Source organism: Gopherus evgoodei, chromosome 1 (genome assembly GCF_007399415.2).
Source record: "Gopherus evgoodei ecotype Sinaloan lineage chromosome 1, rGopEvg1_v1.p, whole genome shotgun sequence".
NCBI lineage: Eukaryota > Metazoa > Chordata > Testudines > Testudinidae > Gopherus > Gopherus evgoodei.
In genome coordinates this window covers 164,730,864-164,757,344 of record NC_044322.1, presented here as the reverse complement: position 1 = coordinate 164,757,344, position 26,481 = coordinate 164,730,864, and the positions used below count along the sequence as shown (strand labels likewise).

Here is a 26,481-nt window from a genome sequence, read left to right as displayed (position 1 = left end):
TTCTACTAAACTGCTGATGTAAATCATTAAAACTTAAAACGCCCAGAAAGCAAATGAGGAAGTGGAAAGAATGAAGACATTCTAAACAGATTTGGTCTGGTGTGTGCTCAGTGTGTGCGAATCTACACAGGAAGTGAAAAACTGAAATGGGTTGCTTGTTTCTCCCTTTTTTAATCTTTGACTCTGCTATTCTCTCTCCAGTGCTTAACTTCTATACCACAGTCAAAGAGAATGTTTGTTTGTCAAAAGGGAAAAAATTCCCCTTTCTGTTGTAAGGATAGTCATCAAGAGTAGATTAATTATAGTGTGAGGTATTTTTTGCTATAATGGATGAATTTTCTTTTATATTAATGTTTTAGCCCAGATATGTGTGCGCATGCATACACATGTACATAATGACCTTTCCATGTAAAGGTATGAATAAGACCTGTACGTGAATCTACTCTAACCCAAAGCTTTTCTTTTTCTTCATTGTTCATGCCTACCAGGGCTGCCTGGAGGGGCCGGGGGGGGGAGGGCAATTTGCCCCAGCCCCTGCGGGGCCCCCACGAGAGTTTTTCGGGGGCCCTGGAGAAGGGTCCTTCACTCGCTCCGAGGGGCCCGGAAAACTCTTGCAGGGCCAGGGCCCCCGGAGCTTCTTCAGCGACAGGGGGTTCCTTCGGGCCTGGGACCCGCTGCTGAAGTGCCAGGTCTTCGGCGGCAATTTGTCAGTGGGGGCTCCCCGCTGCTGAAGACCCTCAGGCCCCTGAATCCTCGGGGCGGCCTGATACCTACTACCAAATGAAATGAGTGACACTTTACTACCTGCAGAGTGCTGATAAATGTTTCTCTGCTCTGTTTGTTACTCACTTCCATACACCTACAGATATGGTACCAGGTACAAAACACTGTGCCAGTTTCCAAATAAAACAAAAACATTCTTGGCCTGGCCAGGTCCCAGTAGTTTTTATCTGATACAGTGTTGCATTGATTACTTTTCAGGAGGTGACCCAAAAAATCTTGGAAGCTGTGGGGAATGTTGCTGGTTCCTCCCTGGAACAGACTAGCTGGCTGAGCAGAAACCTGGAGGTGAAAGCTCAGCCTCAGATCTCTTTAGTTGAATCCAGTGCTGAAGATGACTTGTATGGTAAGGTTGTTTCTTAAGGATCTAGTGTCACTTCTGACCTTCTTGCCACTTTTCTGTACCATTTATTGTAAAGTTTTTAGTGACAATCTGGCTTTGTGCTCATGTGAAAATGATTTTTATCATACCACAAATTTACTAAAGAGAATGAACTACTATTTAAAAAATAATAATGTGCACTAAAAGAGCATGTTATCTTCTCATTTAAGTAAAAATTGAGATATGTTAAATGGCATTCAGTCAGTATCTGTACATTACATGCACTATACTGGAGGGAAATATTAAGGTACACCTGTGTAATACATTTTATATTCCATCCTTCTAAATAAGGTCAAAAAGTGCATAGAAACCGCTTTTGTAATGGTAAAATATGTTGCCATTTATTGAACATAATCGGTAAGTTTTTTCTGATTTGTAAGAGGGTGATTTTTTTTCTTGCATATATGATAGTGAAATCCAATTTTTTATTTTTTTTTTTTTGACTAATCTCATTTGAGGTAGCATTTTTTCTAGTGTGGTCTAAACAAGTCTGAAAACCAGGAATACCCGAGTTCTAATTGCAGCTCTGCAAGTCACTCACTCTAAGGAGTCAAACAAATCATTTTACCTCTTCCTTTCCTTCCGTTTTGTAAAATCTCTTATACGTACCAACCTTATAGGGGTGAAGGTTGTGAGAATTGATTTGTTCATGCAGCACCTGGGGGAGAGTTAGAGAAGTAAAATGCTCTATAAATACTAAGGCCAGCATTTTCAGACTTGGATATTCAAGAGTCAGTATAAGCTTTGGGTGCTTGGCACCTTTTGAAAATTGAAACACTTTTTATTGTGGATTTAGAAGCCAAACAGTAGGCACCCAGGTTTGAGAAGTTCAACTTTTAGTGTTTCTTTCATGTTTTAGTTACATATATTGAATTGCTGCTTAGTGAGAGATGTATTATAATTCCAAGTTTTTTAACTACTTGGAGTAGAGGTTAATAGGGTATAACTGTAATATTTTTGGCAAATTCCTTTTTAAAAAATTATACAGTTTAGTTTTTTCTTAAATGAAAGCTAAACCTTAGAAATCGAGGAAATTCTACATTCTTCTTCAAATGCTGGTCCCTATGGGTACTCACTGTGGCTGCACATGCACTTGAGGCTGGAAAACTCTTCCATAGCAGTTGTTGTCAGACATCACCAGCGTGGTGTTCTGCTCTATCCAGTGTTGATAAATTGGCTGCTTGAATGCGTTCCCTCTGTGTGCTGCCCGGGCTCTGCGCAGATAGCTGACACAGCAGACCCCAAGAGAACCCCCAATGACCACTGACTCTGATAATGTACAAAGGCACCCAGCCAGGTTTATTGTCAAATGAAGCACAGTAATAGTTTCCCGAAGACTCTACAGGACAAACTACAAATATGTGCCCCCTGACAATGGACCAGCTCAGTCAGTGGCGGGATTCTCCACTGCCCCCTAGTCTGGACAAAGATATCCACTCAGGGATGCATTCTTATACACAGGTACAAACAAGTTACATATCACTCCTGATGTATTGAGGTACAACCCCTCTGTGTGTTGGGGTGCTGCCTGTCTCCTGGTACATGTTGATTTGAACAAACAACTCTATCAATCATATTTGACTCTTGTCTTTAGGATGGGCCAGCCTGTTCCTCATTATCTCTGTGGAATGTGTTTGTACTACAACGTTCTGGTGCCATCCTGGCATATGTTCATCCTATTAGTACTTGATACCTTTTAGATATGTGTATACATGCAATTAGCAGCTGCTTTCTTGCCAACTTCTATGAGCAGGGCCTGCCTCAGGCTCACAGCTTAACTTTGCTTTATGTTAACAAAGTCTTGACCATTACTTTAGTTCAGGCCTCTGATACCAAGGGTTTGTTTTAGGGCCTTATCTTACTACAGCAGTGTTCATTGGTCTGTGCCTGTACCCTACCCCTCCTCATACTCTGAACCAAGGGCATAAAGGGTGTCACACAGTGACCGCCTCTCCAGTTCCTTTCTCCTCTTCTTGGGCTGTTCCAGACTATGTTCTGTGTCAGTACCCTTTCTAGCACTCCCACTTGAACTTTGTAAATAGTGTGTAAACAGTTTTATCTTTAGCTACTTAGCTGTTAGTTAATTTAGTTAGCTAGTTCAGGGGTTCATGCCCCCTTGTTCCCTATTGTTCAGGGCACCCAGTATGCCCATGGTTCCAGGCTTCAGGTCTTGTCAGCCTGTTCCTGGGTCTTCCCACGAGAGCTGGTAGGTACTTATCTTGGGGAATCATAGGTTCCTTCAAAATGTGACATCCACCATTCCTTTCTCCCTTTTACCAGGCAGTTGCATGTAATGAAACTGTCATGGGGCCCGAATATGGTTCTGGGCTTCCCGCTCCCCATCTCACTGCCTTGAGCCTCTGTGTAGCGCCTCTCTGGCACTGGTGCCCTCTAGATCAAAATCCTCCAGCAAGCGGTAGAGTTGTATACCGTATTAATACGTAAATAACCACCACAACAGCAATTTAACCATAAATTCATTTATTAAATCCAAAGGTCAAATTATATTTGTATTACTGTTCCAAATGGGCCTGAATGCCTAAGCAATTATCATATCTATACACTAACATGCAGTTATACATATTGATCAGATTACAACAGATTCCCCATTGATAGATGCCTGTCTCATCTTTAGCATTGTCAATCTGTCCTCCTCCGACATTTCAATAGGGGTGTGTTGCAATCTTCTGGCACCAATATGTCTGTCCTCGATTTCTCCCTAGACCATATGATCCGGTGATGGCTTTCATGCTTATCTTCTAACACACACATTCCTCATTCACACACAAAACAAGATTAATTTACACATAGCATTTGAACCAAAACATCAAATTTCAATGCAGGAGAAAACAATCATTGCATTCTTTCACTTATTTTAAAATGCTAAACCTACAATAAAGTGGTGACCCTAAAGGTCTGTCACTGTCTGAAGCTGATTTTAAGGCACAGATTTTGGCTGATGTATCTTTACTAATGGCCCATTAGGCCATTCCTTTCTGCTTTCAGAAAGAGTGGCTGGCAGGATATGGTCAAATCATACACCAGTACATTTAATGCATGCTATATTGTTGTTGTTTATCCTTCATTCTGAATTATACAAAATACAAACGTAAAATTCTACTACTACACAGGCACTAGCAACAAACACTCTGAAGAGACCACTCTTTTATACTTGAATAAACTGAACCTACATGACTATAGCCACTACTTTTTGAATCCTTTTCTCTGCTAATTTTGCTTAGAACCATCCTTGATAATTGGGGCTTTTTCTTCAGACTTTCCTCTTATCTTTTCAGCCGCATTCCATTTAAGCCACATTCCAAGCCCAGTATTTCCAACCCAGCTGGCCATCTTTCAAAGCCTTTCCACAACTGCTAAGCATCTGCTCTTTACACAAACTTTACTTTAGGGGTGGGTGGGTGTGTGTGTGTGTGTGTGTGTGTGTGTGTGTGTGTGTGTGTGTGTGTGTGTGTAATAAAATCCCATACAAGTGCAAAGATTCAATTAAACAAAGGTAACGGTGAACAATCCCATAAAAACAGGGATAAATTGCCTCATAAGTCCCTTTTAAAAAGAAGTCTGCTTCTCCTTTCCCCTCAGTATTAAATGAGACTTTTTTCCCTGGTGTGGGTGCATCTGGAGCTCACAAGGACCAGGGGCCAGTATTGATAGTACTAGGAACTACCAATGCTCTAAAACAGTCTATGAAAGGTGCAGGACTGATCCTTGCACCACCCAGAGACAGAAGGGATTGTTCATCCTCTATACCAGATGTGGGCTAACTACGGCCCACAGGACCCTCCTGCCCAGCTCCTGGGCCCCCCTCCACTGCAGGCTCAGCATGCTGCTCTGCCGGCGCAAATGCTCTGGGCAGCCGGGCAACACAGCTGCAGAGCCCAAGCCTGACTCAGTGCTCTGTGCTGCATGGTGGCGATGGCATGGCTGGCTCCAGCCGGGCAGCACAGCTGTAGCACCACCAGCCACTGGTGCTCCAGGCAGCGCGATAACCTGGCAGGGAGCAGGAGGGGTTGGGTAGACAGCAGGGGAGTTCGGGGTGGTGGTCAGGGGGTGGGAGGTGTGGACAGGGGTCAGGGCAGTCAAAGTGCTGGGAACAGGGGGGTTGAATGGGTGCAGGGGTCCCATGGGGCAGTCAGAGAGAAGGGGGATTGGGGCAGGGGTTCGGGGGGAGCAGTCAGGAATGAGAGGAGGGATTGGATGGGGTGGCGAGGGGCAGTCGGGGTAGTGGTTCTGGGGGCAGTCAGGGGACAGGGAGCAGGGGGGGTGGATGGGGCAGGGGTCCTGGGGGGGCCATTGGGGAACGGGGGAATGGATGGGGCAGGAGTTCCGGAGTTGAGGGAAGGGCTGTCAGGATGAGAAGCGGTGGAGAGAGGAGATGGGGGCAGGGGGTGGGCCATGCTTGGCTGTTTGGAGGGGCACAGCCCCCCCCTCCCCCCCACACACACACACAACCGGCCCTCCATAAATTTCCGAAACCCGATGTGGCCCTCAGGCCAAAAAGTTTGCCCAACCCTGCTCTACACTGACAGAACCGCACTGTAAGAAAACTGCCACACTCAGACCAAAGGATCTGTCTAGACCATTGGTTCTCAAACTTATTTGATCATGGCCCCCTTCTTTGTCTCTGTAGTAATTTATGCTTCCTCTTCCACCACACAAATACATATACAGATTTAAAAACCAAAACATGAAACTCTGACTAAATATTTAAAACAGTAAGGCATTGGTTCAAACAGAGCCAATGATCCATTCTCATAAGAGTAAAAGCAAAACTGCACTTGTGGTCGACATCTACAATTAAATGTACACACTGCATCGGTTAATGCACAGATGGCAACAACTTTGTATGATGCTATGCAAAACTTAACAGAAATCTGTCAGAAGGCACAACACCATCTAACATCAAATACACATCGATATCCGAGGACCTGATATGTTTAGGGGAATCAGCTTTGCTAGTTATTCGTTGCTGTGGTAAAATGTGCAGTATTTTTTTTCCCGTAAAACTTCTCTCACACACCCCAGACCCCAGAATACATTCCTGGCCCCCTCCTCCGGGGGGGTAACCCCTAGTTTAAGAACGTCTGGTCTCAACTCTAGACTCCCATCAGCTCTTCTCCACCTAGGCCTCAATGTATCCTTCCCAAAGATCTGGTGATTTACACCAATCCCAAATTCCCAATCCTCTCAGACCAAGTACTATGAAGGTATATCGCGACACAGTCAGCACATCACTTGCCAGTTCCAAGTACCAGCTGCAGTGTGTAGACTCTGACCCCATTGGTGTGCTACTCACCATTGCTTGTCTCTGGCCGATGGTACTGGCCGCTCCACCAATAACAGGAGGCAGCACTGGCTGGTGGGGGAAATGGGAACAGGGACACAGGCAAGGCTCTGTGGTGTCAGAGCTGGGAAGGGGGACACTGAGAAAGGAAACTGGAATCGTGCTTGCTGGAAGTTCACCCCAGTAAACATTGAATTGTTTGCACCTTTGGACTAAGGGTATTGTTGCTCTCTGTTCATGCGAGAAAAACCAGGAAAGTGAGCAGGTGAAGAATATGCCCTCTAATAATGTATAATCCCTGTAAGATCAAGGGTGGGCATGCATATTGGGAGAACTAGATAAATTTATGGAGGTTAAGTCCATTAATGGCTATTAGCCAGGATGGGTAAGGAATGGTGTCCCTAACCTCTGTTTGTGGGAGGGTGGAGATGGATGGCAGGAGAGAGATCATTATCATTACCTGTTAGGTTTGCTCCCTCTGGGGCACCTGGCATTGGCCACCGTTGGCAGACAGGATACTGGGCTGGATGGACCTTTGGTCTGACCCAGTATGGCCGTTCTTATGTTCTTATGAGAGCTGGCAGGGTTCCCAGCAATATCTCACTGCAACTCAGTATGCAAGGTATAACTCAGATGGGAACCAAACAAATCCTGAACTTATAAGTTTTCCACAATAAGTTCTGCTTCAAAATGCAAATTAAACATTTTGTCTTTTTCAGATGCTTCACTAGTACCATCTTCAATGGTGTCGGCCTCTGCTCCCTCAATATACAGTGTTCAAGCTCTCTCTCTTCTTGCAGAAGTAAGATATAAAGTTCCTACACATCTCCTTAAATAGGACAAAATTGTAAGAGGGATTCAATTTGTATCACTGATCAACAAGACCTCAAATCAAATTAATCAGGACTACACAGAACACAAGCAAAGATTGATACTTTACCCTTCCTGGGGACAGCTTTGCCGATTTGGTCCCATTTTGTTGCAGTTCGGTGGGATTTTTATACCCTAGCTGTTTTTGTGTATTTATAGAGTTTACGGTTTCCTATGTCCACTTTCTAATCAATTACTTTCACTTTGCCCTTGGCAGTTGGTTACATACATACATTATCCAATCATAACTACAAATTTGACCGTAAGGTAACATTTCGTGTACACAAGAAAGGTGATTCATGTCCCCTATATGTTCTGGCCTTTGCTCAATACAGAGTTCACTTATGAGTAATTTACCATTATTTTTCACTATAACATATGCAAAGTTTCATGCTTAGTACTGAATTCATTTCCTCCAGTTATGTTTATTTACCCACTTATTCTTTTCTCGTGGTCTTGGTTGTAATTTCATAGCCTATTATTCAAGCACTGAAACGAAGCATATTTGCTGCATTTGCTAGCACATATGCAGTTAAAAGTGCCTTCTGTAGCTGTAAAAATAGATACATTTCCATTGCTTTTAGAGCATACCTTATGTACATTTAATACGCTCAAAGTTAGATTTACCTTTTAGTTCCCTTAACAGAACTGGGAAGGATGCTGGGAGTCCTGGGCCTATAAGACAACTGTCCCTTAGCATTACTTCGTAAATTATTATGGGAGTCAGGCATATGAGCTAGCAAGATAGATGCTTGTCTTCTTCTCTAGATAGTGGTTAACAATTGATACAGCTAAACTAAGGGTGTTGGGTTTATTCTGGTGTTTGATAGTGAAGGTGAGACCGTTTTCCTTTTTGACTTTTTCTGAAGATTAACATTCCTCCCTCTCCAAAAGTGTCTATTCCAGCTTAATATGATAGGACATTCCAGGATGGAGTCCAGACCAGTGAGGGCCTGTCACTCCTTCCCCGCAAACTTGGGTGCCTCACAATGCTTTTGCTGCTGTAGCTCCCACCTGGGCTGCTCACAAACAGCCTTGCAGTATGCAGACAACACCCGGAGTATCTGTCTAGCTGTAGCCTGTCAGCCACACATCAGTCACATTCTGGCTTCCACAAGCCTTGGTTACCACTTGCAAGGTGACCCCACCACACTCCCAGTCCTGGGTTTTCCACAAAAAATTGTGTTCTGCAGAGCCCACTTCTGGTAGTGCATATATATTAGGTCCATTACCCCTTGAAGGGAATTAATATACAATACTCTTTTACCCTAAATGGAGTTACTTGCACAATGAACAACCCTGGATTAGTTTTAATTAAAGACTAAAACAATTTATTTACCTACAAAGAGAGCTTTTAAGTGAGTACAAGTATAAAACATTAAAGTCAGAAATAGTTAAACAGAAATAAAGATGAAACACTTCCTAGTGTTAAAACTTAGCAGACTAGACTTGGTTCAAGATAAAATTCTTACCACATGCTCCCAATAACATTGCTGACCAAATTCTCAGTTGAGGATCCGGCCCCAAAGTCTAAAGGCTGTTTCTTTTGTCATCTTAGGTGAAAGAAAGAGATGGATTGTGAGGGAACTTGGGGTGGTTTTGCCTCCTCACTTTTGTAGTCCAGTCACCCTTTGAAATGCATTTTCCTGAGAGGAGTTCCCAGAAAACGTTCCTTCGGGTTGTGTGGACAGAGACCAAGAGTCTGGGGGCGAAAGAGCTGTGCTGTTTGCTAAGATGCAAATCTGTTTGTTCCTACCCCCTTCCTGGCCCATGAGCTTTGGTTACACCTGTCTAGAGGTGTCAGCTTGTCCTGTGTCTTTGAGAAATAGATTTGCCCACTCCCTAGACTTGTCTGGTAAACACACTTCAGTCATGATTTCAGCTTACATTCATAACTTTATATATAATGTTAGTACATTCATTTCACCACGATGTTACTGACCATCTAGTTGTTAGTTTTCAAATGATACCTCACAAGGCATATTTTGTACAAAGTTATTATAATGGAGTGTAGGGTGTGAATACAGGGGTGCATTTGGTCACGTGTGGGATTTTGGTTTTCTGAAGGTTCTTGCTTCTCTCTTGGACATGGTTTACCGTAGTGATGAAAAAGAGAAAGCTGTGCCATTAATTTCACGCCTGATGTATTACGTATTTCCTTATCTACGCAATCACAGGTAATAGCCCTTGCGGTGCATACTTATATTTTCTTTAAATAGTGCTAGATGTTAATCTGATCTTCAAGGCATGTTATAAGGTTCAACTTTATTCCTCATGCATTTCCAAGATGGGGGCATAAGGGAAACTATAATGGGTGGGGACTTGTTTGGGGTGAAAGGGGATTTGTTGTGGGTTGCCTTAAATTAAGGATGTATCTTTACCATATGTGAAGGGTGTCTGCAGTATATGAATAAGGTGTGTGCCCTTTTTAGCATGTTTAGGACTCTGAATAAATAAAGGTAACTTTTTTGGCATAAAATATAACACAATTTAATCATGATTGTCACAAAACACAGGCGATCAGGTAAACTTTCATAACAATTTTTGCAAGGCTACTCAGTGGGTAGTCTTGGTGTGGGTAGTCTTGGTGGATCTATGTCCTTGCCCATGCAGGAATCCCTCCTGTAGTTGAGTTGTTGGCCATAAGCCAATAGCAGGATGGCACGCACCTTCCGTTTTGTTTAGATGTGCATTTTCCTAATGATTGGATGTTTTCTGATTGCTAATAATAGCAAACCCTTTTTCTGAGTGGAATCTGTAGGTGCCCTGCATAACTGTCACAGTGACTCTGTTGTGACCAGGGCAGTTATGGGGTCCTAATGCTATTGTTTGAGTCTGTAAACTCAGTCCTTCAATTTAGAATAAGGACTAGAAACTTCAGTAATCTTAAATTTTGCAGAAGGTGGCAGGGCCATCTGAAAGGAGCTGAGATAGCATTTTGCCCTGTAATGGTTCATTCTGATTCATCGGTATAGTTGAAGAGACATTCATTTCCTCAGTGCTAGGGGAAAAAACCTCTTCTATATCTAGCAAACAGAATTTGGAGTAAATTATTATTGTGAGGACTAGGCTTGGAGTTCTGGGGGGGAAGGCATTCATTTGGTGGGCGTCTGTCCTGAATATTAATATTTGAGGTTTATTTGCAGTGCCTACAATGCCCCTAGCTTCCGTGCTGGTGCTCGGTTGCTCAGCTCCCTAAGTGGATATGCCTACACTAAACGAGCCTGGAAAAAAGAAGTTCTGGAGTTATTTGTGGACCCAGCTTTCTTCCAGATGGACACTTCATGCATTCAGTAAGAAATGAAATTGTGGTAATCTGTAATTCTGCTGGAAATTTCCAAAGATATTAAGGGGAAGCCTACTATTACTGAAAATAAAGGCCTCATCTTGGATTTCCCTACAGAATATATTAGCATTGAAATAAGTGCCAAATTACTAGTCCTAGCAAATTGTTTTATAAAAGGTTTAGGTTTTTCAGCAGTGTGTAGAGGCAGGATAACGTCTCTTCACATCATGTAAATGCATATTCTCCACATTAACTTTGGGATCCTCGCATAATCGGATTAAAGAGCATAAAATAACCATGTCTGGCGTTTCAAACACAAATCAAAAATGAAATGGTAAAATGTGCTACTTTTGTATGAAATGTTATCCCAGGGTCTTTCTTGTACGATGGTATGTCTACACTGACAAGTAGTGTTTATCTTTAATTCTTTGTATATTTTTTTCAGTTGGAGGTCCATTATAGATCATTTTCTAACACATGACAAAACTATGTTTAAAGATTTTATGAGTAAGTATTCTTTGCTGATAATTTATTACTACAATAATCTGGAATTCATATTCTGGTGAGCTCTCAAACATATATTTTGTCTTACATTAAATTAAGGAGGTAATATGTTAACTTCAGTGCATTTTCACAGCTCATAATGTTACTAACCTTGATTAGCTATAGTTAAATAACTTGCTTATGGAAATCCTTCTCTGTTGGCATGCTCAAAAGGGTAGAGAGTAGTAGCCGTGTTCAGGAAGACATTCTAAATGTTCTCTTTTTTCAGAAATGGTGATAAATTTGTAATAAACTTGGATTTCTGCAAACAGACTTCATCAGAATTATTGCCACTTTTACATTTCACTTACTGATGCTTATCTTGCTGAGGAGTTTAAACCCCTACTGTAGCATCTCATGCATATAGCTCAGATTAGAAATTCCTGTTATATGTTTGTATGAGTCTGTCTGTAGGATAGCAAAGTGCTCCATGCAGAGGGGAGCATCATCATAAAAGCCGTATGTTAGTAGGCTTTGGCATTCTTTTGACCCCTCACAGTCTAAAACCTCATTCTCCAGGCTTGACCAAAGTATGGGAAGATGGAGGCTCCCCTCAAAAGGCAGTCTCCCACTCTCAAGGCCTGAGGGAGGACAAGAGAAGACCCCCTAAAACACACCTGAGAATTGAGGGGTGGATCCTTTGGTCTCTGTCCTCCATATACCCCTTAAGCCATTTTAAAATGTATTTTTAAAAAAAGTAAGATATAAAGCTCTTTTTAAAAAAAACACTTTTTATTTTGGACCCATTGTTTTTAAATCTGTGGCTGGTATGTCAGTGTCACAGCTCATTCTGAGAAATCCAGAACACATAAACATAGAGGAGATGAGAGATGGGCACACAGGGATGGAAGTGGGAGTTGGAATTGCCGGGCAACCTCCTAGGAGCTGAAGTGCTTCTCTTAAAACTGGAATTCCCCATCCATACATGCAGACCTAGACTGTGCCAATTGTCCCCTGCCCGCTGCAATTAATTGACAGCAAAATTAATGTATCTTTAATGTGTTAATCGCATACCTGTGGGCAGGGCAGGAAGCATTAGTGGCCAGGAGGGGAGGAGGCTGAAGCAGCCTCAGTCCGCAGCTTCCCAGGCAGCCGACGGGGGAGGAGGGGTGTTGGAGCCCCAAGAGTGGCTGAAGCTCTGCAGCCCCGCCCTGTACCCTGAGAGGGGCTGAAACCTCACACCCTCAGGGGGGCTGACGCCCAGAGCCCCTAGCCTTAACCCTATGTTTGAAAACATAGAAAACCCCTAAAATATTTCAATAAATTGTATTCTAATATTGTTTAACAGTGCGATTAAAACTGTGATTAATCACAATTTGTTTGATCTCACAATTAATCATGATTCATTTTTTAAATTGCTTGATAGCCCTAGAAATAACTTTGTGTTTTGAGGTAAAGATGTACCTTAAATTGTGTACATATTCATTATGGTCTTTTTTTTTTTTTTTTTTTTTTTTTTTGATATGCAAAGCAGTTCTTTAAAAATGTTTCCAAGTTTTGAGCAAAAAGCAATGTTGTTAAAGCGTCAGGCTTTTGCTGTCTTTAGTGGAGAAATCGATCAGTATCACCTTTATCTTCCATTAATACAAGGTAAGAGTATAATTTTAAAATGTGCCTTGTTTACATAGACAGGAGTGCTGCCAGCTTTTTTGGCGCCCTAGGTGGTGGAAGGTCCCGCCCTCAAAATACCACCAACGACCGGGGCGGCCGCCACCCCCCAAATGTTAGTGCCCTAGGTGACCACCTAGGTCACCTAATGCATTGCGCTGGCCCTGTACATAGATACAGTTGTCTTATAGTTTATATATTTTTGTTGTATTACCTATTTCCCTACCACCTCTGAATTTTTGCTAGGTTCAGGAGGAAAAAAAACATTTAAAATCTCTGATGTCTAATACAATTAGTTTTTGACAAGAAAAAGCTCAAATAAAAGTTAATCTAGCTCCAAATTATTGTCATGTTTTGAGAGAATTTTTGGAAAAATTGACAATTTCTTTTGATGGAGTGAAAAGAACGGCCAAATCAAATGACATAATCAAAGCAAACTAAATTTTTTTCCTGCATTTGTAATTTACCAAAACTAGCTTTATGTACATGGAAAATTATAACTTTTTTGGAAATGTGTTTCAGAGCGACTGACAGAGAACCTCCGTGTGGGACAGACTTCTATCGTTGCTGCCCAGATGTTTCTCTTTTTCAGAGTTCTGTTGCTAAGAATTTCTCCTCAGCATCTAACCTCACTGTGGCCAATCATGGTGACTGAATTGGTGAGCAATAATGCCTCATATTCATTATTACATTTGCTTTCCATACCCGCCTTTCTCTTCCTTCCAAACACACACACTCACTCCATCTCTGCAACTGGTTTATGATTTTACATCTTAGTTTCCAATTGGAGGGACTGTTGTGGTTTGAAAATATATTTTAATTTCCATTTATAGATTTTGTTGTTCAAAGAACTAACTCTCTTTTGATAGGTTGACGGTGTTTATAAGTGACAAAGTTAAAATAAAACTTGTCCTGCGCTTCCTAATCTCATATGAAGCAGTCTTTTCCATGATTGAGTTGTGTATACACTTCAACAGTTTACAACTTTCGAAAAGAAAAATATGGCTTTCCTTTTTTTTTTAAGATTCAAACATTTATACAGCTGGAAGAAGACTTAGCTGAGGAGGATGAACCATCAAAGTAAGAATTGTTTATCTCACATAAAACAGAAACAAATTAACAAAATACGTCCAAGGAATTGTGGCTGCTTTCTGGCTGGAATTTCTGAAAATCACAATAGCATTTGCAGCTTACAAGCAAGGTTGCATGTCAAAGTCTGGCATTGCCATACAGTAAATGTTTTCATTAGGCAGTTGATGTGGCATTTGTGTTTTTAGAAATGGGCTACTTACAGGAAAAAATGGGTGATGACTATAGTTTTTGACTATTTTACCATGTAGGTTTTTTTTATAAATGTCTGAAGATAAAATGTATGGTACAAATGAACCCTTATAGGTGACTGTAATCCTTTATCAGATGGGAAATATTTAGTGGGATTTTTTTAATAGTGGTTTCCTTCCTGGTTAATCACGCAGGAGCAACAGCAAAGTAAGCAGACAGAAAACTTCAGCTTCAGCTGATGGCAGTGGCCCCTTACTTTCAGACATACAACAGAACGAGCTGTCCTTGTATTTATCAGCTTGTAAGTTCCTGGACACAGCGCTTTCTTTTCCACCTGACAGGATACAGTTATTTCAAATGTGAGTCCTCTAGTTACTTTTTTTTAATTAATAGCTATATGGCATATAGTACTGTAGGTAACATACTATTTGTGCACCATTTAAAAATATGTAAAATGTATTCTGACTCTTATTTTCTCCTCCATAGTTAATAAAATTGGTGTCTCATCAATCTTTTCCTCATCCACAAGTTTTTACATAGGTATGGTGTGACCAGATTCCCAGGGAAGCCAGCTGCGGTGACTCAATTAGGGTGAAGTGCAAAGAATGGGGCAGGCAATCCCTAGAGCTGGTGGATATTCCAATACTTAGATTTACCAAGCCAGCACAAAACAGCTTCTTTATTACCTCACTGGTTGCCCAGAAGCCAACAGTTCCCTTAGAGTAACCCAGCTGCAGGCCTCCATCCAAGTACCCAAGTCAGGTATAATGAAGATTAATGAAAATCTTATTCATCATATAAAAAAGTTCTTCCAATCCCAAAGGATTGGACACATTACCTCCCAGGTTAATGAATATTCCAGATCTTACCCAAACATATGCTTACAGCCAGTTGTTGTTAACTAAACTAAAATTTATTTAAAAAGAAGAGAGAAAGTATAGTTAAAAGATCAATATTCATACAGACATGAGTTCAGTTCCTTAAGTTCAGATTCATAGCGGCGATGGTGAGCTTTGTAGTTGCAATGAATTTTTAGAATTTTGTTCATAGGTTATAGTCCAATGTCCAATATCCTATTCTGAGTGTTCCATTTTAGGACTGGGATCTCAATCCTTACGGCTTGGCTTGGCTTCCCCTGCATGAAACCTCAAGCAGATCTGAGAGACAAGATCAGGACCCAAGGGTCTTTTATACAGTGTTCTAGCATCCACTTGACCATACAGTCCTGGGTAAACAATGGGCAATCAGGGCAACTTTGAAATATGTCTATTTCCTAAGCATTGCCGGTAATTATCTACATAGATTAATATAAGACAATTTATTATTAAGCAGTCTATCACAAACTTCAGAGAGACATATAGACAATGACATTATTTCACCCAAGATTCATCTAAATGTTAATATTCCCTTTTGATATCTGAATCAATAGCTATAATGAGAGACAGGAACTGTCTGTTTACATGGCTAGCATCTATAAGTAAGTTAGTATCACTTCTAACAACATAAGCTAGAACTCTGAAATGCAAACCTATCTAGCATTGAATGGCCTTAATTACCATTTCTAACCTGTCTCTACAGGTTGACTCTGGGTTGGTTGGTTAGCCTGCAAGCCGCTTAACCCTTTCTGGCCATTTGTTACACTTTGTACAAGATTCATTGCAATTATATAACAGTGGTTTGTATAATTATATTTTAATCAGACAACGTCACATAGGGGGATTACCTGCTTCACATCTGACAAATATTTAGATATCAGACTTTGAGAAGATTTTGCTGTTTCCAACACTGAGAGAATTGTTGGGAGAGAGGAAGGGTCTGTTTCATTTTCACTTATATCTATATGGGACATCTTCCATCCTTTCAATATTTAAACAAGACTGACCACAAAATACAGCTCTTGTAACAGAGCATGGGGGAGGATGGTCAGTACAGCTATTAAAACGGTAGTAGAATAAGAAAACTTAGTGTTGTAATTGTCAGCATTTTTTATTTATTTCTAGGAAAGGGACTCTCATGAATGATTTCTGACCTGTACAATACATTTGTTTCAGGTACAGATGGGCCTTTGTTCCAGAAGTGGACACAGAGACTTGTACCATGACCTCTCATCTAATGGAAAATCACCAGGAATGTAAACCACATATCATTAGAATCATGGACTCGTTAAAGCTGAAATATGGGGTAAAGAAAACACTTCATTAGATACATATTTTCTGTTAATATTAAATCTGATAACTTTAAAGAACCATTTTTATTCATTTAGAAAAGTCAGCGGGGCGGTAGTTTTCAGTCTCCATGTTAAAAGGCTCTTTGGCTTTAAAATTGATCTATCTTGACAATATTCCTATTATATTACATTTGCATGGAAGAGTCCAGATAGCCATTTATTTCAGGTGATTCACTATAGACCCATCTACCAATTATGCAGGTAATATCTTCGGACAAGGGTCAGCCTGGAAAAAATCACCCAACTCTCTCAAACTCCCTCCATTCAGTGACCCCAAAATGAGAAACTAATTGCAGGAGATTGGACACGTTTTCATAGTGTTACATGTTCAGATTTATTAAGATTTGATGTCAAATAACCAACTCAGTTGAAGTTTTATTTAAGACAATCAATCAATACAACACTATACAGAAATGAAAACATACATATCAGTCTGTGATTGGAGAAGTTTGACATCTCATTTCACTTCTTACTCAGTCCCAAATTCATCCCTTGTATATTGGTTTAGATCAAAGAAAAATTTTGAAGGATTTTCTTTCATGTTTTATTTTGAATATTCTGAACTTGCCTAATAAATTAGTTATAGATGTAATTTACTTATTACTACTGAGACAATTTGTGACCATAATTAGCTCTTAATAATTTAGACATTTAATCAATACACTATTCAGTGGTTTGTTGTTACACTGATTGTAGAATACATTTGTTATAACAAATGTTCCTTGTCCAGTTTGTCTATTACTAATAACTTAAGTACAGTGCACATTTATAAGCATCCTTTGTTAATTATTAGAAGTTCTTCCTGGGCATCTATACTAGGTTAGCAAGATCAGGATAAAAAGCAGAGTGGATAATTAAATACAGTGCTACTATCGATTAGACATTCATTAGTCTAAAACAAAGCACTCTTTAGCATTAGAGTTTAGACAGCTGTTTGGCAAACACAGAAATGTTTCTGGGATGTTTGGCCAAAGAATCATGAGTTTAATATTCAAAGGAATAATAAAAGATTAACATTTACTAGCAATATTATGATCTTACATGCTTTGATCAAAAATGTAGTAGTTAAGAATATTGGTATTTTAAATTTTTAGGCTTCAGCATCAAAAATTCCATCAAGATGAATGGGGGTGTTCATGATTCTCAGGGCTATTGTTTCTGATTGTGGGATTCTGGAGACATACACTGCCATCACTTTGCATTCAGTTCTCATTTGCAAGCTAATCTAGCTTTGCAAGCATAAGGGCTAATATTTTCATAGAAGCTGAAATTCTGGAGTATGGAATGAATTCCAGGAGAAAGTACCAACTTGCTAAACTACTGGACATAATAGATACTGCAGCTATTTAGGTCTTCTGGTTGCATATTGGAGGACAGGATCTCCATGTATATCTTGCACTGTGAATTGATAACAAGAAAAAAGGGAATTCTTTTAATACAGGAAATCTTTAAAATATATAATATATTAAAAAATAACCATCTTAAATGAGATTAGAATGTAGCCTCGAATACACAGGTGTCATACATGTATTTTAAACTAATGTATCACGTTAGATACTTCAACATAGTCTTGCAAAATAGGGAGGGTTATAAAGGAAGACAAAGCAGACTGTGGCTAGGAAGTCTGATTGTAAAATTGCATGTGTGCTCTCAAAGAACTCTGTTGCTCACAAGAGAAAAGTTAATGTGTGGCTCTCGTCAGAAAAGTCACTTTTTAGAAGTGCATCTTCTAACTTTAGATCTGCTGCCTGTGTTTAGGCAGAGGAATAAGTGCTTGCCTTAGTGTCCCAACATTTTTACTAAGTCTGCTACTACAGCAGAGCTAGTGTAGCTCAGTGAATGAGCTAGATTTTCTTTCCACATGTGCATCAAAGGAGTTGGTATCAAAGTTTTGAAGTGCTAAATCAGATTCTGCCCTAATTTATACCTGTGGAACTCCCTTGAAGACAGCAGAGTTGTGAGGAATAAATGGTAGAATTGGACTACAGAATCTTATTACATATATTGCATACACAGAACCTTATTGTGGCTGGGGATCTCACACACACTGTTAATTTATGCTAACCTCCATTACCCACTTGTCACATTCTCCCATACTACTCCATGCCTGCCTTCCAGTATGTATGCAACACCTTCCCAGAAGTAAAGGTGTAAAGCAGGGGTCAGCAACCTGCGGCATGCATGCCAAACATGGCACGTGAGCCGATTTTTTTTGAGCGGCACGCAGCCACCTGCCACAGTTCCAGCTCCCAGCCCAACTCAGTGCCCCTGCCCACCTATCTCCCCTGCAGGGGCAGGAGGCAGAAGCTTGGTTCTGCAGCAGCCAAGCTTCCCCCTCCCCCGCTTCTTCCCCCAGCGTGGTGCTTTCCTGCGCTAATCAGTTGATGGCCCTAGCAAGGGGGAGGGGGAAGAGGATCAGTGTGCAGGCAGCTCCATAGAGGAGGCAGAGAGAGGTAGGGACGGAGCCTTGGGGAAGGGGGTGGAACAGGGCACATCCCTTCCAGCCCCCTGCCATGAGCTGCTCAGGGCAGGGGGCTAGGAACACCCACACAAGCCGAGCACTGTCTCCCTTTGCCCTGACCCTCCTGCACACTCAGCCTTGTGCCCTGTATCCCCCCCCACCCTCCAGCTCTCTGCCCTGACCCCCCACACACACTCAGCCCTCTCTCCTACACCCTACACACACTCAGCCTTCTGCCCTGCACACCCCCAGCCCTCTGCCATGACCCCCCCACACTCAGCATTCTGCCCTGCAGCTCCCAAACCCCCTAGCCCTCTGCCCTGACCTTTGAACCCCCCCACCCAGCCTTCTGCCCTGCACCCCCTACACCCCCAGCCCTGACCCCCACACACACTCAGCTTTATGCCCTGCAGCCCCCTAGTCCTCTGCCCTGACCCTTGAACCCCCTCACATACCCATCCCTCTACCCTACACCCCCCCATCCATTCAGCCTTCTGCCCTGCACCCCACCACACACTCAGCCTTCTGCCATGACCCTTGACCCCACACACACACACACACACACACACAGCCTTCTGCCCAACACCTCAGCCCTCTGCCCTGACCCCTGAACCACCCCCACCCAGGTCTGGGGTCCTGGCCACAGGCCCTGCTCAGCCCGCTGCCGGCCTAGGTGAACAGAACCCCAGGCTGGCAGTGTAAGATCAGCACTTTTTAATTTAATTTTAAATGATGCCTCTTAAGCATTTTGAAAACCTTGTTTACTTTACATACAATAGTTTAGTTATGTAATATAGACTTATAGAAGGAGACCTTCTGAAAAAGTTCAAATGTAGTACCGGCACGCGAAACCTTAAATTAGAGTGAATAAATGAAGACTCGGCACAGCACTTCTGAAAGGTTGCCAACCCCTGGTGTAAAGCTACTACCCAGTCCTTTAGGTCCTTTTTTTTTTTTTTAAGACCTATTGCTAATATGTCTGCAGAATAGCACTCACTGACAGTGCCTAAGCAGGTGACCAACAGGGATTACTTGTTGCAGGGGGAGAGAATATAGAACTACATAATACCATTGTTAGAAACGCACTTTTTAAAGTAAAACTTCAGTTGAAGGTAACAGCTATACAAATCATCTTGTGTTGCAAGAAATGCCTGGTATAGCAGGCTGCAGATCTCACATTGACATCAAATAGTATCTAGTGCAGATTTCAACCAAGTAATGTCATAGAAGAATAGACTAGCTTTCTGCATAATACTCAGTGAATCTTCTGGTTTGTATGCTTGTTTGCAGGAAACAAATGCTAATGAGAGAACTTCAGAGAAATGTGAATATCCTCTTTTGAACCTTCGTTCTATATCCAGCATCACACAGTTAATGCCCTTCTTCAGGACCCTGAGCTGTGCGTTCAAAGTGCAAGGTAACAGGTCCCAGAATGCACAGAGTTCAGCATCTCTGTCAGTGGAATATTCTCTTGGCAAAAGCACAAGGATCTTGAAACAACTAGAAGAAAGTGTTGAATGTGACTTTTTGGAAAATCTGGAAAGTTAAGGCAATTGCAGGACAATTCATTTATGTTGGTATAAATAGTGAAACAAAGCTACAATCTCATTGTCAGAGATTTGTTACTGGGTTTTTTGTTTGTTTTTTTCTGCCATAAACTCAGAGTTTTGAAACGTCAGTTCATCTTTTTTTTGTACTGGTATAAAGTACACCTCCCGGAATCTTGTTTCTTGCTTTGTGTTGAGCTGTGAGGATTTTTGCTCAGCTTCTGTGGAAGAGAAAGGTAACATTTAGTACCAGTGATAAATTATAGTCTTCACAATGGAAACACGAACGGGATTCAAGAAAACTTTTTGTAATTATAGTAGAAATATCTTGACTAATTAAGGAAGGCAACAAATTTACTATTTAATTAGCAAACTAATATTTTAATCTGACTTGGAGAACCTTTCTTCTAAAAGTAAAAAGAAACTAATGTAACTTTTTTTTCAAAAATTACATGTCCGTGTAGTCATCTTGCATATATAGATACTTTCCAGAGGCTGTTTAAATTCCACTTATAGCGCTCTTTCTTTAACAATTGCCCAAACATATTTAGCTACTGAACTTCAACAGAAGTAAATTAAATTACCAACAGGTGTATTTTATCAGCTTTAAGATGATATAAGTAATGTTCAGATGTACTGCATTTGTAATCTCAAATCTGTATTATAGTAATATATTCTGCAAGATCAGTGATTATTTAATTTAGAAGACATACCTATTCAGTAACATTTATTGTTGTTTATAAATCGCTGAATTAAATTCCCAAAATTCAAAACTGGTCACTTTTCTAAAATAAAAACTTGGTTCAGAAATTGTTCTTTCAGAGACTAAAATCACCTTATAGCTTTTGAATGGCAATTTAAGTAAGGTAGTCCTGTAAAAATGTAAACTATTGTATATAAGAAACATACAGATCTTGAAATGCATGTGTGTTCTGTCCTTCATAGAGACTTCACTTTCATAGGTGATCAAAAGCAAAACCTTTTACAGTTTTTAAAGACTCTTTAAACAGGTAAATGTCTTTGCTGCTTTATGTGGCACAAAAGATAGGAGGAGACAGTTCGTGGGGCTGTGACTGAAAGGTTCAGGAGCAGCCTCTGAATTCTGGTGGCAAAGCAGTTCTGACAGATTTAGAGGAAAGGGATTGACTGGCTTATTCTCTCTCCATACAGTAAGGCTAAATGTCTGAACTGCATAAGATGCCATGTGTTTGATCATGGCCTCATGGTGAGCATCCTGGCAGTTATCTGCAGAAGGAGGATTACAAGAGGGTTTTTTTTGTTTTGCTTTTTAATTGAGAAAGCAAACATTCCTGAATTTTCAAACTGCCTGTTAATCCAATGAAGTATAAAATGATTAAGATCAACAGATAAGATAAATTATGTAGGTTGAATTATTTTGGGGCATTTTTCATGTTTGTCAGGAAGAAGAGCTTTACTTGTTTTGTTTTAGTACCTTCATCTCTAAAGACATGTTTTTGTGCAATATTGTTGAGCAGTTGGCCACTGCTACTAGTGTTAATTGGAAACCTCAGTGCCAAGCTAGACATGCTAAGACTTTTAATTTCAAACCTACTATTGCGCTTTTCTATTTAAAAAAGTCTCAGTAAATAGTAAAGGTATTAGACAGTGCAGACAGATTTATAAAGAAAAACAGGAGACTACTCTGCAATTCTTGTTGGCCTCCAGATAAACTTAGGTTTTTCATCTGTTTTTGATACAAAATAAATGGTGAAACATACACAACATCCTTTACTGTTGTGCTATACCATTGACTAAGAAATAGTTACTCATAGTCCTATGTTGAACTTTTAATAATTTGTAAACGTTGGTACAATTAAGTGTAGTATTGTTTACTCATTATGTATTATCAGAGGTTCTGAATGTAACTTAGACAAATTAGATCTGTGAAAGCTGTTGGCCTAATCACGGGTAAAAAGATGTATCTCAATCATAAATCGCCATCAAACTGGAGCAGAACATTAATTAAAGTTAAGTATATGTTACTTCTAAAATGTTTTCATTCAGCATAATCAGCCGATCAGACTAGACTCAGGGTATTTTGATGGTTTTATCTGTAAACTAAATTTTTTGTGATGAGAGGCACCCTTTGTTTTCAGTGAGTGATTCTCCTCCTGCCTAACCCAGATGAAGTGCTTATGTCAAGAGGGCTATTTGGGATGGTTCACCACCAGATCTTTCATTCCAGCTCCTCAGTTCAGTTCTAGATCTAAACAGCTGCCTAAACAGCTTTCTTTGCACTTACGGGACCAGCGTTACTTATGTGCTAGACCAGGCTCCCTGTGTTTTTCCTCTCTGTTGCTCTCATTTCTACATCCCATGAGAAAGGGAGTATCACCTTTGACTTCCCAAGCTTCAGGTGTCACAAGTATCAGATTTGTCACTTTCAAACAGGTTTCCCCACATAGCAGCCAAATAGCATTAGCCACTACACCACAGGTTCTCTTGTACTTGATTTTTGCAGACCACTTTGTAAAGACAAGGTCCCCTTGCATAACACTTAGCTCTAAATCCCCGCAACTGACCTATGGCATTCTGCTTGTTGTCATGTTCCTTAAGGTCCTCTAGAGAAGTGTCTGGGGGCCACTGACCCATAGTTGTAGAACGATTAATAGCACTACAGAGTCAGCTGACTTAAGAAAAACATGTTTCTATTTTAAGTGTCTAAGGCCTGGTTGTGACATTTACCCAGGGTACAACCTGGACTGATGAACTACTATGTCCCCTTCAACCCAGGGTATCTTTTACACTGCTTTGCTGTGAAAGCCACCACTCCTGGTCTGCCCACACAGCCTCCAACATGTAAATCACTCCCAGCTATACTGTACGAGTGCTATAGTCAGCCACCCATGAATTATGCTGCGGACAACACCAGCAAACTTCCAGTCTCAGACTTTCCCTCAGAAATGTGCACCTTGTACTGCCCAGCACTCTCCTGGACGATACAAGCTCATATAAAGTCCATTTCATTAATAGAAAATATGTGCAAATCTTGTTATAACAAATGGAGTTTCCCCAAACACTTCAATTCAAACACCCTGGTTTAGATAAAACAAAACAAGTTTAACTACAGAAAGATATTTTAAGAGATGAGGCATAAAAGTCAAAATTGGTTACAAAGAAATAAATGCAAACTAATACCTAACTTAGCAAGCTAAGTAAATACCAGCAAAGGTTTCTCTCACCACATGCTTTAGCAGTCATATGAATGAAATCCTTTCAGCCAGGATCTTCCCCCCAGTTCAGTGTTAATATCCTTGTCTTTCAGGTGCTGTTGATTCTGTGAGTAGACAGGAAGGGAGAGATATTTGGGGCCTCTGTTTCCCTCTCTCTTTCTTTGAAAATCATCTCCAGCTAGGGTTCTGGAGGTAGCAAGTCTGTGGAGATGGAAACCTCCAGCTGTTTTGTTGCCAAGATGTAAATTTTTTACTCGCACCCTTTTTCCTTCCAAAGAATGGCTGCTTAACCAGGTGATAGTCCATTTGACTTCACCGACACCTGGCTGAAGCAGAGACAGTTTGCCTTTTGTCTCTGAGGAAGCTGTTGGTGCCTGCTTTTCTAAACATGGAATATGTCTCAGTACTGTTATACAGAGGAATCTTATAACTTTACATACAATGCTGCCACACATTTTACCAGAATAATAATGATCAGCACATTGAGTTTTCAAATGATGCCTTCCAAGACACTGTACAAAAGCGCAGTTTTTAAAAAGGGATGAACATAGGGATACAGACTGTCTCACTGGTCTACTAATGTGCTATTTTGGTTATGGGTGGTGGGTTTTTTTTACTAAAATAGTTATACCAGTACAATCACATTAGTGTGGATGCAGATATTAGTATAAACACTTTTATACCAGCATAACTTATTCCTCTTTCTGTATAGGAATAGTTGTATCAGTTTAAAGGACTCTAAGGGCTTGCCTACGTGGTGCAGCAATATACACTAGGTGTGTGACTTGAGTGCACTAATCTGTTGCATGCTAACTGGACTGTGTAGACTCTGCTGGTGCACACTAAGTTCCCTAATGCGCTGTTGTACTATGTTAACGTGCACTTAGAGAACTTTTAGTGCACGCCAACAGGGTCTATACAAGTCAGTACACAAAACGTTGGTACACTTTAGAAATCACATCCCCTAGTGTGTATTGCCATGCTGTGGTGTTCTGATGCTGTGTAGATTATACTGATTAATGCAGCCATACTAAGAAGATTATACCATGTTAGCCATATTGGTATAGATAATGCAGTATAACTTATGTGTAGACAAGCGCTAAGAGAGCCTGATGTTAGGAATAGCAAAAAGAATACTTTTGCTTAGTGTGTGTCTGGTCATGAGGATTTCTTTGTAAAAGAATGAGGTAAAGCTGAAACACTAGTTCACTTGTTTTTATAGAAACTGCAACTTCAAAAATCACATAGGCTTAAAGATCAGTTTTCCAGAAGAAAAAGGAGATAGTATTTACGACAGATTACTGCCAAAGAACAGCAGAAGTTGAAACATGGTACATGAAATAAAGGTCTTAAGTGTATTCAATGTTATCTTTTCAATGTAATTCTTTTCACAATAATAAATGTTATTTTGAAATACCTCTTCAAATGGAACCTTGTTTTACTACTCATTTCTGACAGACTGTCCGCAGAGATCATTTTCTTTGACTCTCAAAAGTCTTTTCAGAATTTCATTTCAACTTAGCAAGCTCTGATACACAGCTCTATATCCTATTTTTTTTTATAGACTGTCTTCCTCCCTGTTTATTTTAAGCAACTGCTGTATGATGTAAGCACCAAACGCTCTATGCCCACATTGTCTATTGTAGCTTTGGATTTTAAAACTAAGTACAAATGATTCTGCTACTGCTCAGAACTGAAAGTCACTGTACTAAAACTTGTATCCTTTCTTTCTCTGCCTTCCTAGCACACCTCTGCAGTTCTATGAAACAGTTAATTTCAGTCATCCACCCTAGAAGTTGCTAGGCTTCAGTTGTGCTGCATAATATTTGAAAAATTCTGCTGAGCGCTAGGTGCTATACACATTTTAAGAAATACTACTGCATACCCAGTTGGAAATGATGAATAAGACGGTAACTGTAGTAAGATGTTTGAGAGAATTGATTGACACTAATGAAGAATGTTTTATAAGTGGATAATATCAGCATGTTAGTGTTGACAACAGGGCACTACTCCCCCTGAAATGGATCTTACTGGCTCCCGGTGGAGCAGATTACTGTCATACCAGTGAAAAAGGTCCATAGTAATTATCTTCAATACACAGCAGTTCAAGAAGGAATTACACAAGTGGTAAAGGGTTATATTAAGCACATAACTCCTATGTTAAACATTAAGAGCTATACATTCCTCTTACGGGTCTCTTTCACAAACAGGCCCTGTGCTAGCCTCACGCAGTTCCTGCTTGGCAAACAGAGAAGGTGATTACCAATTTTATAGACAACTTCTTCCCTCTTGGTCTGTTCTTCTCAGCCCTCTGGTCTGGCTCAGATTCCCTCGAGGCAAGGCCTTGGTTGCCTTAAAACCCCTCTGGTTCACAGTCTTACTTGAGCCCATGGAGCAGAGTTTTGGCCACTTTGTCTAGCAACGTTGCTTCTTCAAGCATCAATTAAGGAATCCCAATCACAGTAATTTACTTTGCTTCATTCTTATACTCTTTTTTTTCCCCCTCAAAGAAGTCACATGTCTTAAAAGCGTGCCCAGTGGGTGTGTGGTTACTGATTTTTACCTGATTAATATTTTAGAAGGGGCTGAGTGGTGGTACCAAACGAAGATCACCCCATGTTTACTCACTCATCATGCACTCTGCATGGTGTCCCCGCTGTAGGTCACTATAATCAGATAGACCTGTGCTCCATGCTGGAACTTTATACCTGTGGTATTTACTTTTGCATGGGCCTATATTTGCTGACCAGTGGGTTCACTATCTAGTACACATGAAGACTTTACCAGTTCTTTATCAGATTTGGTTCTGCTAAAAGGGAATCTGCTCCCAGGATCCTCTGCAGCCATGTTTAAGTCACGTCAAGTTATGCTTACATCATGCATTCAGTACAGCCACACCAATCTGGCACCATCTCAGTCCCCCATTTGATATTCATTTAACAAAAATAATTGTAATATCACATCAATCATACCCACAATTTGTACATTACTAGATCACGT

General features: G+C 40.6%; 1 protein-coding gene across 3 annotated transcripts in view; it reads left to right on the top strand.

The window, feature by feature from the left end:
* The window catches only part of DOP1B (DOP1 leucine zipper like protein B), a 94,747-nt gene extending 69,838 nt beyond the window's left edge, over positions 1 to 24,909 (top strand). For all 3 annotated transcript variants that reach the window (XM_030578138.1, XM_030578129.1, XM_030578146.1), the window contains 11 exons: positions 982 to 1,126; positions 7,184 to 7,266; positions 9,402 to 9,511; positions 10,481 to 10,627; positions 11,066 to 11,127; positions 12,625 to 12,753; positions 13,294 to 13,430; positions 13,796 to 13,851; positions 14,247 to 14,411; positions 16,104 to 16,233; positions 20,031 to 24,909. In XM_030578138.1, coding sequence (XP_030433998.1) covers positions 982 to 1,126; positions 7,184 to 7,266; positions 9,402 to 9,511; positions 10,481 to 10,627; positions 11,066 to 11,127; positions 12,625 to 12,753; positions 13,294 to 13,430; positions 13,796 to 13,851; positions 14,247 to 14,411; positions 16,104 to 16,233; positions 20,031 to 20,288 — 1,422 coding nt within the window. In that variant the 3' untranslated portion in view covers positions 20,289 to 24,909. The remainder of the gene's footprint in view (positions 1 to 981; positions 1,127 to 7,183; positions 7,267 to 9,401; positions 9,512 to 10,480; positions 10,628 to 11,065; positions 11,128 to 12,624; positions 12,754 to 13,293; positions 13,431 to 13,795; positions 13,852 to 14,246; positions 14,412 to 16,103; positions 16,234 to 20,030) is intronic.
* Positions 24,910 to 26,481: the final 1,572 nt, after the last annotated feature.